General features: G+C 46.5%; 3 protein-coding genes across 6 annotated transcripts in view; 2 read left to right on the top strand and 1 right to left on the bottom strand.

The window, feature by feature from the left end:
- LOC119843027 (zinc finger protein 850-like) overlaps positions 1-15,154 on the top strand; it is a 765,636-nt gene extending 750,482 nt beyond the window's left edge. Inside the window, exons 9-12 of the mRNA XM_043497474.1 lie at positions 8,488-8,521; positions 9,395-9,509; positions 10,953-11,066; positions 12,861-15,154. Coding sequence (XP_043353409.1) covers positions 8,488-8,521; positions 9,395-9,509; positions 10,953-11,066; positions 12,861-13,966 — 1,369 coding nt within the window. The 3' untranslated portion in view covers positions 13,967-15,154. The remainder of the gene's footprint in view (positions 1-8,487; positions 8,522-9,394; positions 9,510-10,952; positions 11,067-12,860) is intronic.
- The window catches only part of LOC119842762 (zinc finger protein 239-like), a 605,953-nt gene that overhangs the window by 10,560 nt on the left and 578,340 nt on the right, over positions 1-17,053 (top strand). The window lies entirely within an intron of this gene.
- LOC119842466 (zinc finger protein 271-like) overlaps positions 1-17,053 on the bottom strand; it is a 638,009-nt gene that overhangs the window by 466,447 nt on the left and 154,509 nt on the right. The window lies entirely within an intron of this gene.

The following is a 17,053-nucleotide window of genomic DNA, read 5'->3' as shown; positions in this document are numbered from 1 at the left end:
GGAGGTAGATATTACCATATCTGAGGTAGAAGCGAAACTGAAACAGCTTAATGGGACTAAATCAGGGGGCCCAGATGATCTTCATCCAAGAATATTAAAGGAATTGGCACCTGAAATTGCAAGCCCATTAGCAAGAATTTTTAATGAATCTGTAAACTCAGGAGTTGTACCGAATGATTGGAGAATTGCTAATATAGTTCCTATTTTTAAGAAAGGGAAAAAAAGTGATCCGGGTAACTACAGGCCAGTTAGTTTGACATCTGTAGTATGCAAAGTCCTGGAAAAAATTTTGAAGGAGAAATTAGTTAAGGACATTGAAGTCAATGGTAAATGGGACAAAATACAACATGGTTTTACAAAAGGTAGATCGTGCCAAACCAACCTAATCTCCTTTTTTGAAAAAGTAACAGATTTTTTTAGATAAAGGAAATGCAGTGGATCTAATTTACCTAGATTTCAGTAAGGCATTTGATACCATGCCACATGGGGAATTATTAGTTAAATTGGAGAAGATGGGGATCAATATGAACATCAAAAGGTGGATAAGGAATTGGTTAAAGGGGAGACTGCAACGGGTCCTACTGAAAGGCGAACTGTCAGGTTGGAGGGACGTTACCAGTGGAGTTCCTCAGGGATCGGTTTTGGGACCAATCTTATTTTATCTTTTTATTACTGACTTTGGCACAAAAAGTGGGAGTGTGCTAATAAAGTTTGCAGATGATACAAAGCTGGGAGGTATTGCCAATTCAGAGAAGAATCGGGATATTATACAGGAGGATCTGGATGACCTTGTAAACTGGAGTAATAGTAATAGGATGAAATTTAATAGTGAGAAGTGTAAGGTTATGCATTTAGGGATTAATAACAAGAATTTTAGTTATAAGTTGGGGACGCATCAATTAGAAGTAACGGAAGAGGAGAAGGACCTTGGAGTATTGGTTGATCATAGGATGACTATGAGCTGACAATGTGATATGGCTGTGAAAAAAGCTAATGCGGTTTTGGGATGCATCAGGAGAGGCATTTCCAGTCGGGATAAGGAGGTTTTAGTACTATTATACAAGGCACTGGTGAGACCTCACCTAGAATACTGTGTGCAGTTCTGGTCTCCCATGTTTAAAAAGGATGAATTCAAACTGGAACAGGTACAGAGAAGGGCTACTAGGATGATCCGAGGAATGGAAAATTTGTCTTATGAAAGGAGACTTAAGGAGCTTGGCTTGTTTAGCCTAACTAAAAGAAGGTTGAGGGGAGATATGATTGCTCTCTATAAATATATCAGAGGGATAAATACAGGAGAGGGAGAGGAATTATTTCAGCTCAGCACCAATGTGGACACAAGAACAAATGGGTATAAACTGGCCACCAGGAAGTTTAGACTTGAAATTAGACGAAGGTTTCTAACCATCAGAGGAGTGAAGTTTTGGAATAGCCTTCCAAGGGAAGCAGTGGGGGCAAAAGATCTATCTGGTTTTAAGATTCTACTCGATAAGTTTATGGAGGAGATGGTATGATGGGATAATGGGATTTTGGTAAGTAATTGATCTTTAAATATTCAGGGTAAATAGGACTAATCCCCTGAGATGAGATATTAGATGGATGGGATCTGAGTTACCCAGGAAAGAATTTTCTGTAGTATCTGGCTGGTCAATCTTGCCCATATGCTCAGGGTTTAGCTGATTGCCATATTTGGGGTCGGGAAGGAATTTTCCTCCAGGGCAGATTGGAGAGGCCCTGGAGGTTTTTTGCCTTCCTCTGTAGCATGGGGCATGGTTGACTTGAGGGAGGCTTCTCTGCTCCTTGAAGTCTTTAAACCATGATTTGAGGACTTCAATAGCTCAGACATAGGTGAGGTTTTTCGTAGGAGTGGGTGGGTGAGATTCTGTGGCCTGCGCTGTGCAGGAGGTCGAACTAGATGATCAGAATGGTCCCTTCTGACCTTAGTATCTATGAACAAAGTAAGTTACTAAGCAAAATAAAACAAAAACACGCAAGTCTAAGTCTAATACATTAAGAAACTAATTACAGATGAAATTTCACCCCCAGAAATGTTCCAGTAAGCTTCTTTCACAGACTGGACTCCTTCCTAGTCTGGGTCCAGCAATCACTCACACCCCGTAGTTATTGTCCTTTGTTCCAGTTTCTTTCAGGCATTTCTTTGGGGTGGAGCAGCCATCTCTTAAGCCATCTGAAGACAAAATGGAGAGGCTTCCAGGGCTTTTTATATTCTCTCTCTTGTGGGCAGAAACTCCTTTGTTCTTCTGTGCAAAGTCACAGCAACAAGATGAAGTTTGTAGCCAGCTGGGCAAGTCACATGTCTATAAATGACAGGTTTCAGAGTAGCAGCCGTGTTAGTCTGTATCCGCAAAAAGAAAAAGGAGTACTTGTGGCACCTTAGAGACTAAAATTTATTTGAGCATAAGCTTTCATGAGCTACATCGGATGCATTCTGTGGAAAATACAGTGGGGAGATGTATATACGCAGAGAACATGAAACAATGGGTGTTACCATACACACTGTAACGAGAGTGATCAGGTAAGGTGAGCTATTAGCAGCGGGGGAGTGGGGGAGGACCTTTTGTAGTGATAATCAAGGTGGGCCATTTCCAGCAGTTGACGTCTGAGGAACAGTTGCGGGGGGGGAATAGTTTTACTTTGTGTAATGACACATCCATTCCCAGTCTCTATTCAAGCCTAAGTTAATTGTATCCAGTTTGCAAATTAATTCCAATTCAGCAGTCTCTCGTTGGAGTCTGTTTTTGAAGTTTTTTTTGTTGAAGAATTGCCACTTTTTAGGTCTGTAATCAAGTGACCAAAGAGATTGAAGTGTTCTCCATCTGGTTTTTGAATGTTGTCATTCTTGACATCTGATTTGTGTCCATTTATTCTTTTACGTAGAGACTGTCCAGTTTGGCCAATATACATGGCAGAGGGGTATTGCTGGCACATGATGGCATATATCACATTGGTAGATGTGCAGGTGAACGAGCCTCTGATAGTGTGGCTGATGTGATTAGGCCCTATGATGGTGTCCCCTGAATAGATATGTGGACACAGTTGGCAACGGGCTTTATTGTAAGGATAGATTCCTGGGTTAGTGGTTCTGTTGTGTGGTGTGTGATTACTGGTGAGTATTTGCTTCAGGTTGGGGGGCTGTCTGTAAGCAACGACTGGCCTGTCTCCCAAAATCTGTGAGAGTGATGGGTCATCCTTCCGGATAGGTTGTAGATCCTTGATGATGCGTTGGGGAGGTTTTAGTTGGGGGCTGAAGGTGACAGCTAGTGGCGTTCTGTTGTTTTCTTTGTTGGGTCTATCCTGTAGTAGGTAACTTCTGAGTACTCTTCTGGCTCTGTCAATCTGTTTCTTCACTTCAGCAGGTGGGTATTGTAGTTGTAAGAATGCTTGATAGAGATCTTGTAGGTGTTTGTCTCTGTCTGAGGGGTTGGAGCAAATGCGGTTGTATCGTAGAGCTTGGCTGTAGACTACGGATCATGTGGTGTGGTCTGGATGAAAGCTGGAGGCATGTAGGTAGCGGTCAGTAGGTTTCCGGTATAGGGTGGTGGTTATGTGACCATCTCTTATTAGCACCATAGTGTCCAGGAAGTGGATCTCTTGTGTGGACTGGTTCAGGCTGAGGTTGATGGTGGGATGAAATTGTTGAAATTATGGTGGAATTTCTCCAAAGGCTTCTTTTCCATGGGTCCAAATGATGAAGATGTCATCAATGTAGCGCAAGTAGAGTAGGGGCATTAGGGGACGAGAGCTGAGGAAGCGTTGTTCTGAGTCAGCCATAAAAATGTTGGCATACTGTGGGGCCATGCGGGTACCCTTAGCAGTGCCGCTGATTTGAAGGTATACATTGTCCACAAATGTGAAATAGTTATAGTCACATAGAAATAGTCACAAAGTTCAGCCACCGGGTTTGCCGTGACTTTATCGGGGATACTGTTCCTGATGGCTTGTAGTCCATCTTTGTGTGGAATAAATGGACACAAATCAGACGTCAAGAATTATAACATTCAAAAACCAAAAAAGAAAAGGAGTACTTGTGGCACCTTAGAGACTAACATATTTATTAAGTGCCACAAGTACTCCTTAGAGACTAACAAATTTATTTGAGCATAAGCTTTTGTGAGCTACAGCTCACTTCATCGGATGCATTCAGTGGAAAATACAGTGGGGAGATTTATATACACAGAGAACATGAAGAATTGCCACTTTTAGGTCTGTATCCGTAAAAAGAAAAGGAGACTCCTCCATTTCTCCTGCTCAGCATCCTCCCCTGGAAGCCCCGCCCATGCTCCATCCCTGGCCCCGCTCAGCCCCTTCCCCAAGGCCATCCTGCTCACCACTAACATCTCTTCACCCCCCTCCCCCTCTCCCCACCTGCCCGCCAGGCACTCACTGCTCACATGCACTTCTTCACCCCTTCCTGCAAGGTTCCCATGTAGGCAGAGCAGGGACAGGAAGAGGCAGAGCCTCAGGGGAAGAGGACCAGCGGGACCAGGGCCTCGGGGTGGAGCAGGGGCAGGGCCACAACCGCGGCACCCATTCTTTCAGCAATGGCGTGCTCCAAAGGCGGCAGGCAGGCTATTTGGGGAGGCTTAGCATCCCCTGGCATCTTATAACCGCTGCCTTTGAACGAAGGTCTTTTGTGTCCTTGCTGAGTGCCTCTAATCACTGGCCCATCCTCCCTCTCTGGGTCTGTACGCAGAAGAGCTGACAAGCTCCATCAACCCTGGCTGGAACAAAGTGGAGAATGAAGAAAAACTGCACAAAGATTTGTCTGAATTTGTTGCTTTGGGTGAACGTTTGAGGATGTGAACTTCGCTAGCGCACACCTCCACACAAAGAACATTTTAAGCTTAAATTTCCCCTGAAGGCAAATTTAAAATGATGCATTCAAGTGCAAATTTCACTATGTCCACTGCGTTGGTTAGTTGCTTACATCATCCATGGAGGGAAAGGAAACAGTTTCTCTCTAAACCCTAGTTTTAATAAGTCTTGGTACACCGGGTAATTCCAGAGGACTGGGAGAAAGCTAATACTCTGCCAATATTTAAAAAAGGATAAACGGGATGAATTGTAGGTCTCTCAGCCTAACATCAATCCTGGCCAAGTTAATGGAACAGCTGATATGGGATGTCACAGTTCAGGACAATTGTATTTACATTCTGTGAACCAGCAAGGGCACCCACTTTTAGACTTTGGGCTCCCAGCTGTTGCTTCTCTTGGGCAGAGACCCACATCTCTCTCCCTCCTGACTGGGGTTTTTCCCAGCTGCACAGTTCCCTGGCTACAGTGTGCTATCCCCAGCAAGCCAGATTGCCTAAACAGACCAGCATCCATGCTCTGCTCTCTCTCCAGAGGCTACAAACAGCCTAATTGCCCATAGCTGTAAATTCCCACACAGCTCTTCCTAAGCAAGCACATCTATTCTCAGGGTGAAAGCTCCCCTATCCCTTGGACAGAAGGTCTAAAGAGCTGAAAGAAGGCCCTAAGTCCATTTAAACTCCGGGTATTTTTCCAAAAGTCCTTTCTTTCTCTGTTGATCTCTGGAGAATCCAGTTTGAAACAGTATAGATGAGCCTCTACACATAGTGGAGAGGCACCTCTCTGGAGGTGTTACAACCTGATTGAATTTGCCTAATCTCTTCCACCACTGTTCTTAGTTTCTGGAGGGCTGTGGTGTCCCTCTCCCATGGAGTTACATACAATCCTTGGCCCACAATGATACATGAACTTAATACAGTAAGATCTCACAAAGATATTGAAAGAAATTGTCATATCTGTCACACAGGACTTGATTAATAAAGAATTAAAGGAGGGTAATAAAAATAATGGCAATCAACATGGATTTGTGGAAAATAGACCTGGTCAAACTAACAATGTTTTTTTTTTTTGTCCATTCCTTTGCTGACCAGTGGCTTTTTCAGGACATTTGGTCTCCAATTTGATGACGTTTGTTGTGCTTACGCATATAGCCAAGGAGACGGCAAGCAGGTTGTCATCTCCTTCCCCAGTTTCCAAGAGAGTACATAAAGATCCCCCAGTGTTCCAAAGGAGTACACAAAGATCATGGCAAATACCACAATAACGCTCCCCCCAACTGACAACACCCCCCGTGCTACTAACTAAAATCAAGAAAACCCCTCTGCTGTCATACCACAGCCCTCCTTGCAGAAGATAAGGACGTTTACAGCAGATGGTCTGAAGCCTGGGTGGCTGGCAACGTACCAAACAAAAAATCTAATCAATAACCCAACTGTGCAAGTGCCAGGCTTCTCCTTCCCACAGTGCATATGGACAGTTCTAAACCATATCCACACCGAACATGGAAGATGTGCAGACTTAGTCCATAGATAGAAAGTGAGGGAATCACCAAACTGCGACTGTGATATGGTGCAAACTGTCAGACAAATAATGGATGACTGTCCAATCTATGCTCATCCTGGAGGTGTCACAGCCATGCTCTGGACTGAATAATAGACCTTAAAATCCAACTGTAGCCCTCGTCGTTGCTTTCACTGTTCCACTGTCGCCAAATGAAAGAAGAATATCTTTTTGATGAGATTACAAGTTTGGTTGATAAAGACAATACTGCTGATATAGTATACTTAGACTTCTGTCAGGTATTTGACTTGATACCACATGACATTTTGATTAAGAAACTCAAAATATACAAAATCAACATAGCATACATTAAATAGATTAAAAACTGGCTAAATGACAAGTCCCTCAAAATGTAATTGTAAATGAGGAACATGTGCTTCTAGTGAGGTTCCATGGGGATCTGTTCTTGGTCTAGTGCTGTTCAACATTTTTATCCATGATCTGGAAGAGAACCTAAAATCATTACTGATAAAGTTTGAAGATGACACGAACGTTGGGGGAGTGGTAAGTAATGAAGAGGACAGGGCACTGATACAGAGTTATCTGGATTTCTTGGTAGATTGGGCACAGGTGAACAATACATGTTTTAATATTTTATTTTACTTCTATATTTGGTGCTCCTGGCATACTGTGTCCAGTTCCGGTGCTCACAGTTCAAGAAGGATGTTGATAAATGGAGAAGGTTCAGAAAAGAGCCACAAGAATGATTAAGGGACTGGAACATGCCTTACAGTAATAGACTCAAAGAGCTCAACCTATTTAGCTTAACAGCGAGAATGTTAACAAAGAGAATTGTGACTTGATCATAATTTATAAGTACCTATACAGGGTGCAGAAATTTAACAATAAATGTCTCTTCAATCTAGCAGACAAAGGTATGAGAAGATCCAATGGCTGGAAGTTGAAGCTAGACAAATTCAGACTAGAAATAAGATGCAAATTTTTAACAGTTCAATTAGCCATTGAAACAACTTACTAACAATTGTGGTGGATTCTTGATCACTGACAATTTATAAATCAGGTTTGGTTGTTTTCTTAAAATACATACTTAGCAGAAACTAATTCAGGAAAGTCCCTTGGTCTGTGTTACATAGGAGGTCAGAGACTAGATGATCACAGTGATCTCTTCAGGCTTTATAATCTAGTTTGGACCTTGGCTTGTGAGCTCCATCCTACAGTATCTGAGTACCTCCCCATCGTGTATTAGTGTCAGGCTCATAACATGTCTCAGAAATATCACTACCCCATTTTACAGATGAGGTACAGAGACATCAAATGACTGATCTAATGTCACACAGCAAGTGACAGGAAATTAACCCAGCTTTTGTACCTCAGTCCATTATAACCACAGTTATAATACCAAGCTCTTTTCATCAATATATCTCAGAGCACTTAACAAAGGAGACAATCTTCATTACCCACATTTTACAGAGGTACTGAACTGGTTTGCCCAATGTCACCCGCAGACCAGTTGCAAAACTGTGTATAGAACCCAGCTCTTCTGGCCCACTATGCTAGCCACTGCCCATACAAAGTCAGCCCTCTCCTACATCCCCTAATTGCATATCCAACACAACCTATTTGTCGGAATACCCAGTCCAGTGGCCTACCCACTACTCCTCTCCAAGGCATTTCTCTCTGCGAACAAACGGCTGATAATCTCTGAACAGAGCACAAAGAGGGATTCGAGACATTTTAACAAGTCACATTCATCCCCCAGAAGGAGAGTTGCTGGGAACGGACTCGTTCCCCTCCCAGAGTGAACGCATGGACTTAGGTGTAGCTCTTACACACCATACACATACCTCAGCTCTGACACTGATCTGGAGTTTGTGTGAGTCGCCCACCCATATCCAGAGGCTGCTCAGGGAGGCGGACACCCCCACACTAGAGGGCTCTGATCACTGGGAAGGGAGGAGAAGCTGCTTTTTGTCTCTCCTTCTGTCAGCCTCATTTGGGCTTAGTATTTTGGAGAATGAACTTCCTGGGTCAGAGGCAGCCGCTGGTGCATCCGGGAGCCCGGGCTGAGCCGCTGCAGCTCCCTAGCGGGGTGTGTGCGGGGAAAGCCTTTCCCTAGCGCCCCTCTGTGCCCAGCCGGGGGGATTTTCTCCTGAGACGGAGACTGCAGGTGAGGGAGAAACCTGGGGGAAAGGGCTGGGGCCGGGCAGGAAAGTGACTGCACCAACGGCCCCTCCTCGCCCCAGCTCTGCTCCCGGGGGGGGGCCGGAGGTCTGCGAGTCCCGGAGCTGCTGCTGCCCTCCCTCCCCCGGCTCTGCTCCCCTGAGCGCCTGCAGGAACCGAGCCAGCTTCGGGAGAGGGGGCTGGGCCAGGGACCGAGTCTCCCAGCCCGAGGGCAGGGGGAGAGACTGGAAGGGGCAGCAGGAGTAATAAGTGGGGAGGGAGGTTCCCTGTTCCCAGCTCTGCCCAGCTTCATTCACTGGCAGATCTGTTCCAGTCCTTGCAGGGAGCTAGGGTGGAAAATGAAGAGGAGACAGATCAAAAATCCAGGGAAAATAAATTGTCTGCCTGATGTGCAGGGCCCGTGGGAACCATTCCTGGCCCTGGGAGAGTGGATCGTGTTCGAACATCACCAGGGCTTTTCTGGCTGTACCTCTTAGCCCTGCTGAGCCCGAAAGAGGGTCCCCTCTGCTTCCAGAAGCAAGGAGGCAGAAGAGGTGAGGATTGAGAGTCTTGAGGAGGCCACACAGGGGAAGAAATAAGGGAGCAGAACTGTGGAATTGTCATTGGCAGGGCAGGGTGATATTGCCTGGTTCAGGTTCCTTCAAGAGGCGTGTGCATTCACCAGGGAGACACTGGGGGTTTCACTCATGCGACAACGGGAAAGCATCACAGAGTCAGTCGTCCAACTCTGGACAAAGAGCTCTGCTAGAATAGGGAAAACAGCCTGATCCCTAATCAAAGCGAGCGGAGCTGCCAGCTTGCTGTTCCTATGTCTGAGTAGGTGGGATTGTTCTAATGCAGGAGATACTTGCTGTTTCAGGGGCTGGTGACCTTCAAGGAGGTGGCTCTATATTTCACCCAGGGGCAGTGTGAACTTCAGGACCCAGGTCAGAGAGACGACATGCAGGAGAACTATGAATCCCTGATACTGCTGGGTAAGGATTCCTTTCTTCTCAGAAGAATGGGGAGATCTCTGAAGTGCTTGAGTCAGCTTCAGTCATTTGTGCTTAGAGAAGCACCAAGATCAGGGCCCAGCAAGCACATAGGGAGAGGCAGACACTGCTCTGAAGAGCTCACAGTCTGACTGTAAAGGTGCTCAAAGCATGAGGGTGAAACAGAAGCATCTAGAGGGCAAGTGACTTGCCCTAGTAACAGGCCACATCATTCGCAGGGCTTGGAATAGAACTTGGGTCTTCTGCATCATAGCCTATGTCTGCACGACAAGCGAGGGGTGTGGTTCTCATGCCTGAGTATACGTACTCCTGCTAGTTCTCTTTGAGCCAGGGTGAGTATAAGTAGCAATATAATCACCATAGCAGCAGCAGAAACATGGCTGAGCCCTGCCACCTACAAACCGGTGGGTCTATATCCATGCCTCCACTGCCACTACCTAGGCTACTGTGGCTACACTGCTATTTATACTGGCACTAGCTCAATGAGAGCTAGCACGAGGATGCGTCCACAAGCAGGGTAATCACACCCCGAGCTCGTTATGTAATAGTCATAGGCTATTATCCAATCAATTGGCCCACACTGCCTCCATATGGGCTCATCATCCTTCTGGATGGAGTGATAGTGACCCCCTGCGGGTGCACCTTCACTAGGAAAAAGGTGTGTTCTTACCCTGAGTTAAAGTCTATGGGGGAGCTTAATGGCAGCCTTGAGCTACTAAGTCCTGTGAAAACTATAGCCTGCCTTGTCTTCACTTGTTTTATCTTGTGTTAGTTAACCTGAGGTGCCTAACTCGAGTTAAGACCACACTTTTTGTCTGAGAGAAGACAAGCCCTATTAAAGTTGCCTAACATTTTCTGTTATAACTTTCCATCTTCAGTTGCTTATAATTTTAACAAACTAATTGTTCAGACTCACATTTCCCATGCTTGGAGGAGATGGCCATAAGGTTGGAGAGATGCTTTTCACTGTCTCCATGAAAATGCAGCCAGATTTGACAAAAAGTTATCAGCTGCAGAAAATTACCACTATGGTTGCAAAAGATGGAATTGCTTTGATTTTTTTTTATTACAAAAAAACCCCTATATCATACAAAAGTATGTTAAAAGAATGTTATATTATTAAGATTGCAAAATCAAGCACTCAAAAGTTAGGAAATGCCAGGATTAGGTTCAGCCCTCTTATGCATGATCACAGAGTTTTTTGCGCAGGATCCTGCCTCATTCAGTGTTCAAGATGAATGCTGCTCACCAGACCTCTGACTATCCCAAAGGGTCTCTAAGAGCATTTCCCCCTGTTACAGGTTTACCCAAGTTCACCACCAGCAAGGGAAGGAACTTGATTAAAATTATGGAGCTTTTTAGTAGCATCTATTTAATGAGTGTATGACAAACTCTGATTTCTCCTCTTTCCTTTCTCCTGAGTAGACTTTCCGATTCCTAAACCCAACGTGATCTCTCGGATGGAAACAGTGGAAGAGCTGGGTGTCCCAGATCCCCATGCTGCTAAGGAATGGGAGATCCTGAGAGTAGCCCCCACAGGTGAGGGGTCAGTATTAAACCAAGTAAGAAACCATTTGCAAATCAGTGCTAACAAGATTCGTACAAAGACCCCGTGAGCTCCCCAGTTTTGCCTTGGGTCAGGATTGTCCCCAGCAGGTGTCCTATGCCCTCATAGCAGACGTCACTCATGGCCTCCCATCCAGCCTGACTGACATCTGGCAATAGCTCTCTTTCCTGAGTGTTCAGATGGATTGTGGAGGCAGGTTTAGTCACCTTCTTTCTCTCCTCTGGGAAAGGGTTTGGGGGGATTCAGGTTGGGATCCGTGAAAGGACTTGGGTATTGCAATGCTGGGCATCACAGGGTCTAACTTTTAGGCAGGTAGTAAATTTCAGGAACAGTATTGCGATTCACAAAGCCTGAGTTAGGCTCTGAGTTTCCCTGTGCAATGAATAGGTTGAGATAAGTGCCTAAGAATGGGATCCACAAACTCTAGCACCTCAGCTGAGCTAGCCAATGCGAGATGCTGACCAGAGGGGCGTGTGCTAAGCCCTGCCCCTCTCTCAGAGGTAGAGTCCAGGCTGCTGGGAGGTGCCTAGCTCTGCTTAGTGATACACCAATGGGAACCCCTCTCCTGGAGTCAGGTGGCTGAAGGGCCTAAGCTGTTTCTTGGGGGAATGAGGTAGGTGCTTATCTCACTCTACACAAAACCTCCACCTGTGGCCCAATGATTAGAGAACTTCCCTGGGATGTGGAAGATGGAGTTTCAGTTCCCCCTCTGCCAGAGAGGGTGAAAGGATTTGCATAGAGGTCTCCCACATCTCAGGAGGGTGTGCTAACCACTGAGCTATGGGATAGTTGGAGGTGGGGTTTCCTTCGCCTCTCGTGGTGAAGCTGGCTGAAGAGTGGCTGGAGCAAGGGGGCTGGAGCCCAGGTCTCCCATCTCAGTGCCCTAACCACTGGACTATAGAGTCATTTTTTCTCTCTAGCCCAATGACTATTCCACTGTGGATAAACACTTAAACAATCGTTGGGGAGGGAGCAAGAGGACGAGAGCACACACAAACAGGAGACTGTGTCTGTGGTCAGGGCATCCACCTGGGAGACTCTGGGTCCAATGCCCTTGCTCCAGTAACTCTTTCATCATTTATCTGGAGTGCAGCAGCTCCAACGGGAGAGATGGAAAGAGCACCTCCTGCCACTGCCAATCAGAATATCCCAGAGCTGAGTGGCTGGAGCACCCTCCTGAAAGGGGGGAGACCCCCTGTTCAAATCCTTTCTCCCCTTTGGGTAGGGGGAATTGAACTGGAGTCTCCCACATCCCAGCTGAGTGCTCTAACCATTGAGCTAAAAGCTATAAAGTAGGTATTACTGTAACCTCTGCTGGCTGGATTTTGAATGGGACCTGATCTTGGGGGCCACCTACTGGATTGGGCACTGCATTCATGTAGGCGGCTGAACACCTGTCTTCCCCTGGTTCATTGATCACTCTGGGGCTTCGGTGGGAGATGGGCATCCAGATGCCTAGAATGAGGCAGCCGTGCACATGGCCAGAGGCAGGAACATAGTCACCCAGGGAACTTTCATTTTAAAAAACTTCAGTGTCAAGTGAGGTTAGGCGACTGGAGTGGAGCCAAAACAGAGACCTAGGTGGCTAAACCCAAGATTTGGGGGCCTAAGTCTGGGGTTTAGGCACCTAAGTACCTTGGTGGATCTCACCCTCAGCACTTAGCTCTTCTGTTGTACCCATCTCCCCTTTCCCATTCCCCTTTCAATGGTTCCCTTTCCCCTGGGCACAGGGAGTGACTCCTGTCTGGATTCTCTCTCTGACCCAGCAGATGATGGGATAGGGAGTGAGCATGAGGAGGAGAATCTGGAGCAGGAAAGTCCCGAGATGGTGGAATTAGACATGATGTTGCTGGGAAGAGCTGAAGAGAACATTTTCCAGAGCCCTGAACTTGGAGAAACCTGTGAGAGTCAGTGTGGACTGGAGAGGCAGCAGGAAAACCACCCAAATGAGAGACTAGGGATACCCACTCACCAAGGAGAAGGTTTTAAGGAATTCAACAACATCAGCATCAACCGGAGAACAGATAAGTCAGAAACCCAGAAAACATGCACTGAGTGTGAGAAAACCTTTTCTTGGAGGTCAGAGCTGCTAATCCATCAGAGACTGCACACGGGAGAGAAACCCTACAAATGCCTCGACTGTGGGAAAAGTTTCACACGAAGCTCAAACCGTAATGCGCATCAGAGGATCCACACAGGAGATAAGCCCTATAAATGCACTGAGTGTGGGAAAAGCTTCAGCCAAAGCTCACACCTGGTGAAACATCAGCGGCTGCACGTGGGAGAGAAGCCCTACAAGTGTACGAAATGTGGAAAAAGCTTCAGCTGGAGCTCAGACCTTATTGTTCACCAGAGAATCCACACAGGAGAGAGACCCTATAAATGCCTCGACTGCGGGAAAAGCTTCAATCGGAGCTCGAACCTTAACACGCATCAGAGGGCCCACATGGGAGAGGGTCCCTACAATTGCACCGAGTGTGGGAAAAGTTTCAGCTACTGCTCCTCCTTCATTAGACACCAGAGAACCCACACAGGAGAGAAACCCTACAAATGCACCGAGTGTGGGAAAACCTTCTTTGAGAGCTCGGCCCTTATCAGGCACCAGAGGAGCCACACTGGAGAGATGCCCTACAAATGCACCGAGTGTGGGAAAAGCTTCTTCGAGAGCTCATCCCTTATCAAGCACCAGAGGATCCACACTGGAGAGAAGCCCTACAAATGCTCTGACTGCAGGAAGAGCTTCAAGCAGAGCTCATCCCTCATCAATCATCTGAGGACCCACACCGGAGAGAAACCCTACAAATGCACCGACTGCGGGAAAAGCTTCACTGTGAGCTCTGCTCTGATTAGACATCAGAGGATCCACCTGTGATCAACATCAGCTGCCAGCTTCCCTTCGGGGGCTTATGTGAGGCCTGAAGATAAGTCTGGGAACCAGAACAGGTGACTGTGGATCCTTTGAGGTATTGGAAAGGGCCCTCAGAAAGCCTGCGTCTTTGGTCTCTTGTTATTCATTCAGTGACCTTGTCCCAGTCTGTCACTGAATAGAGCTGCCTCGAGAAGGACTATGCTGTTTGGGCTGATTCAGGCAGGAACTGGATCTCACCGGGTATCAGTATGGCATCGGGCGTGATGGGGCTCCAGTCTCAGATGGGATCTCTTGGTAATGCACATATTAATGATTAGAAAAGACTGGCCCTTATTTTCCTCTTTCCCTGGTGGTCTCCTCATCTTCCTCTCTCTCTTTCCCCTCTGTCCAGTCATTGGATTGAAGAGGACCCAGGAGAGTTCTTGAGAGAATGTACAGAGATAAAAGAGAAAGCTGTGAATCCGAGCTGTCCAGTCAGTGAAACACCCCCAGAGCCAGGGTGATCTGGGCATGAGTGTGTTGTGTCCCAGCAGCTCTCCAGGAGGTACCAGCTGGGTGGGGGCCTCCGGAACTACAGGAGGAGAGGTGCCCAGCTGACACAGAGGCAAAGCCAAGCCAGATATCAGGCTGATCTCCTGTGTTCTGGGGTGGATTTGGAGGGACACTTCTCATGTATCGGTGGAGACCCAAAGGACAAGTATTGCTCAGGATCTGATTGGATGGCCCAGTGAAGGATTCCTCTGTGTTTCCTGTCTGTAACTAACTCACAGGGCCCCATGTCTAAACGCATCTTGGAATCACATTTGGTCTTCGCCCCACAGTAACATCCCTAACTCAAGCGATCCAGCGACAATACAGACATAGGTTGTAGTGAAGATGGAACCTAATCCAATCTTCCCTAAATGGGTTAAAAACTCAGGCTTCAGGCTGTGTACAAGGACATAACTAGAGACCTTATGACCATATTAAAGTCAGGTGAGCGGAATCTGTGCTGTAACCGGGACCTGAGTGATAACTGTTGTGTAGATGGGGCCTAGTGTCTATAACTGTTTTTCCTTGCAGGTGGGAAGTTCTAGCCCAGTTAATGAGCCCAGCTTGAAGCCTGGAACATGCCTAGGCTAGAGTATGGGCCCCTAACATGTTTATTTGCCTGTCCACATGGGCAAGAAGAAACACTGTAATTACACAATCTGACCACAAATTTATTCAAACATGCTGGGCCAGAAACTCAGCTGGTGTAAATCAGTGTAGCTCTGACACCAATAGAGCAATGTCGATTTACTCTAGCTGAGGATATGGCCAGGTGATTTCTGTAGGAGCTATGTATCGGGGCTGTCTGCACTCTTTCCATTTTCTGCCTGCCCTAGTAAAGAAGCTTTGGTTACTGTATGTGTGTGTGTCTGTGTGTTTATTGGGAACCCAGAGGGACTGCAGTCAGGTGACTGAGGAGCCCGCAGCATTGGCCTCTGGGTGCATGTTGTGCATGGCGCATTGCCCAGTGTTTGAGGTCTGGAGACCCTGACACCCTGCAGCTCACAGTTTCCATTTATCTCTGAGTCATCCCTCGAGCCTCTCATTAAAAGACTTTTCCCAAGGGGCCCATCAACTCCAGAGCACACAATCAGAGCAGGATTTCCCCTGGTTTGGGGCAAATTGGTGCCAACTCTGCCCGCACAAAGATGCCCTAAAGCCAGCTTAACATAGCATTTGTTGGTGCAGAGGCAGAGTAGCAGCTCCTATACCACCTACCCTCTCTGTGAGTGGTGCAGAGACATGGCTACACCATACCCTGTCAGCCTCTGGCTGCTGTACTGGCCCTTTGGGGGCACTGGCAACCCATACAACTCAGGCTGGTCTAACCTGTGTCTGGGGTCAAGTGCTCCTAGGATGGGGGAAAAATAAAAGATTGCTTAAATCCACCTTTTCACCTCCCTCCTGAGTTGCACTGAACATGGGAGCCAAGGATCAGGACTAATAAGATGTTTTAAATAGTGGGACTCATACAACAGGTGCTAAATGCCATTGGTAGATCACACTAGCTTTTCAGCAGATCTCAAGCTTCATCCTGTCTCTGCCCATCATCTTTTCAGCTCGTTAGGTCTTTTAGGACATGATTCTTATCTTCTGTAGAGCGTTTCAAAATGTTCTTTGTTGTTGTTTATTTAATTTCCTGAATTTTGTTAAAGTTGTTGGTTCACTGTTAAATGGGGTCTTGCTTTCATGCAGGGGAAGACTAAAATCAACCAAAAAGCGATTGTGCTGGATGCAAGAATCACTGGGTGAAGTTCTATGGCTTGTGTTATGCAGAAGTTCAGATTAGATGGTAACAAGGGTCCTTCTAGCTTTAACAGCTGTAAAAACCTTTATAATAATAATAATTAATAATGAAGTCTCTGCTCTGCAGTGATGTAATTTGTCAGAGATGGAGAGCAAAGCATGCCCAAGAACTTTACAGTAGTTATGAAGTCCCTGAATGAAGTGTCAAAAGCCTTGAGTGCAAGGCCTGTCTTGGTACTGACTGACTTGCTTATGAGTCCTGCGCTTCATTTTCCACATCTGTGACCCCCTAGCCACCTGTGTAAAGAGCTGTTAGAGCAGTGGATGGAAAGTGTTTATATAGCTTCTCAGTGGGGTTATTATTACTCAGCTGCTATATACAAACAACGCCAGTTGACTGCCATCATCTTCTCAGAACAATGGGGCCTATTGTGTAGTATGCTGGACTAGGACTCAGGAAGCAAGAGTTCTAGTCTTGGCTCTGCTATAGGGCTGCTGGGTGACTTATGGCAAGTCATGTCCCCATCTATAAAGTGGACACTCACCTCCTTTCTAAAGCATGTTGAGAGAGGTATTTAAGAGCTGAGTATTGGCATTATTCAGAAGAGACTGAAGTTTATGCTTCCCTATTGATACTGCGTGCTCCAGGCTTGCTGCTTTCTCTTTGCTCTCTGCCTTGGGCACTAAGTGGGTTGTTGAAATCCCCAGATATGGGCACCATACAGCTCATATTCTACAAGTACCCCAGCTCTAAACTGCAGCTGGATTTGCCTGGGACACTGCAATGGGAGGCTGGGAGGCAGCACTCAGAGA

Source organism: Dermochelys coriacea, chromosome 14 (genome assembly GCF_009764565.3).
Source record: "Dermochelys coriacea isolate rDerCor1 chromosome 14, rDerCor1.pri.v4, whole genome shotgun sequence".
Lineage (NCBI taxonomy): Eukaryota > Metazoa > Chordata > Testudines > Dermochelyidae > Dermochelys > Dermochelys coriacea.
The sequence above is the reverse complement of the archived record's forward strand: the minus strand, read 5'-3'. Positions and strand labels throughout refer to the sequence as shown.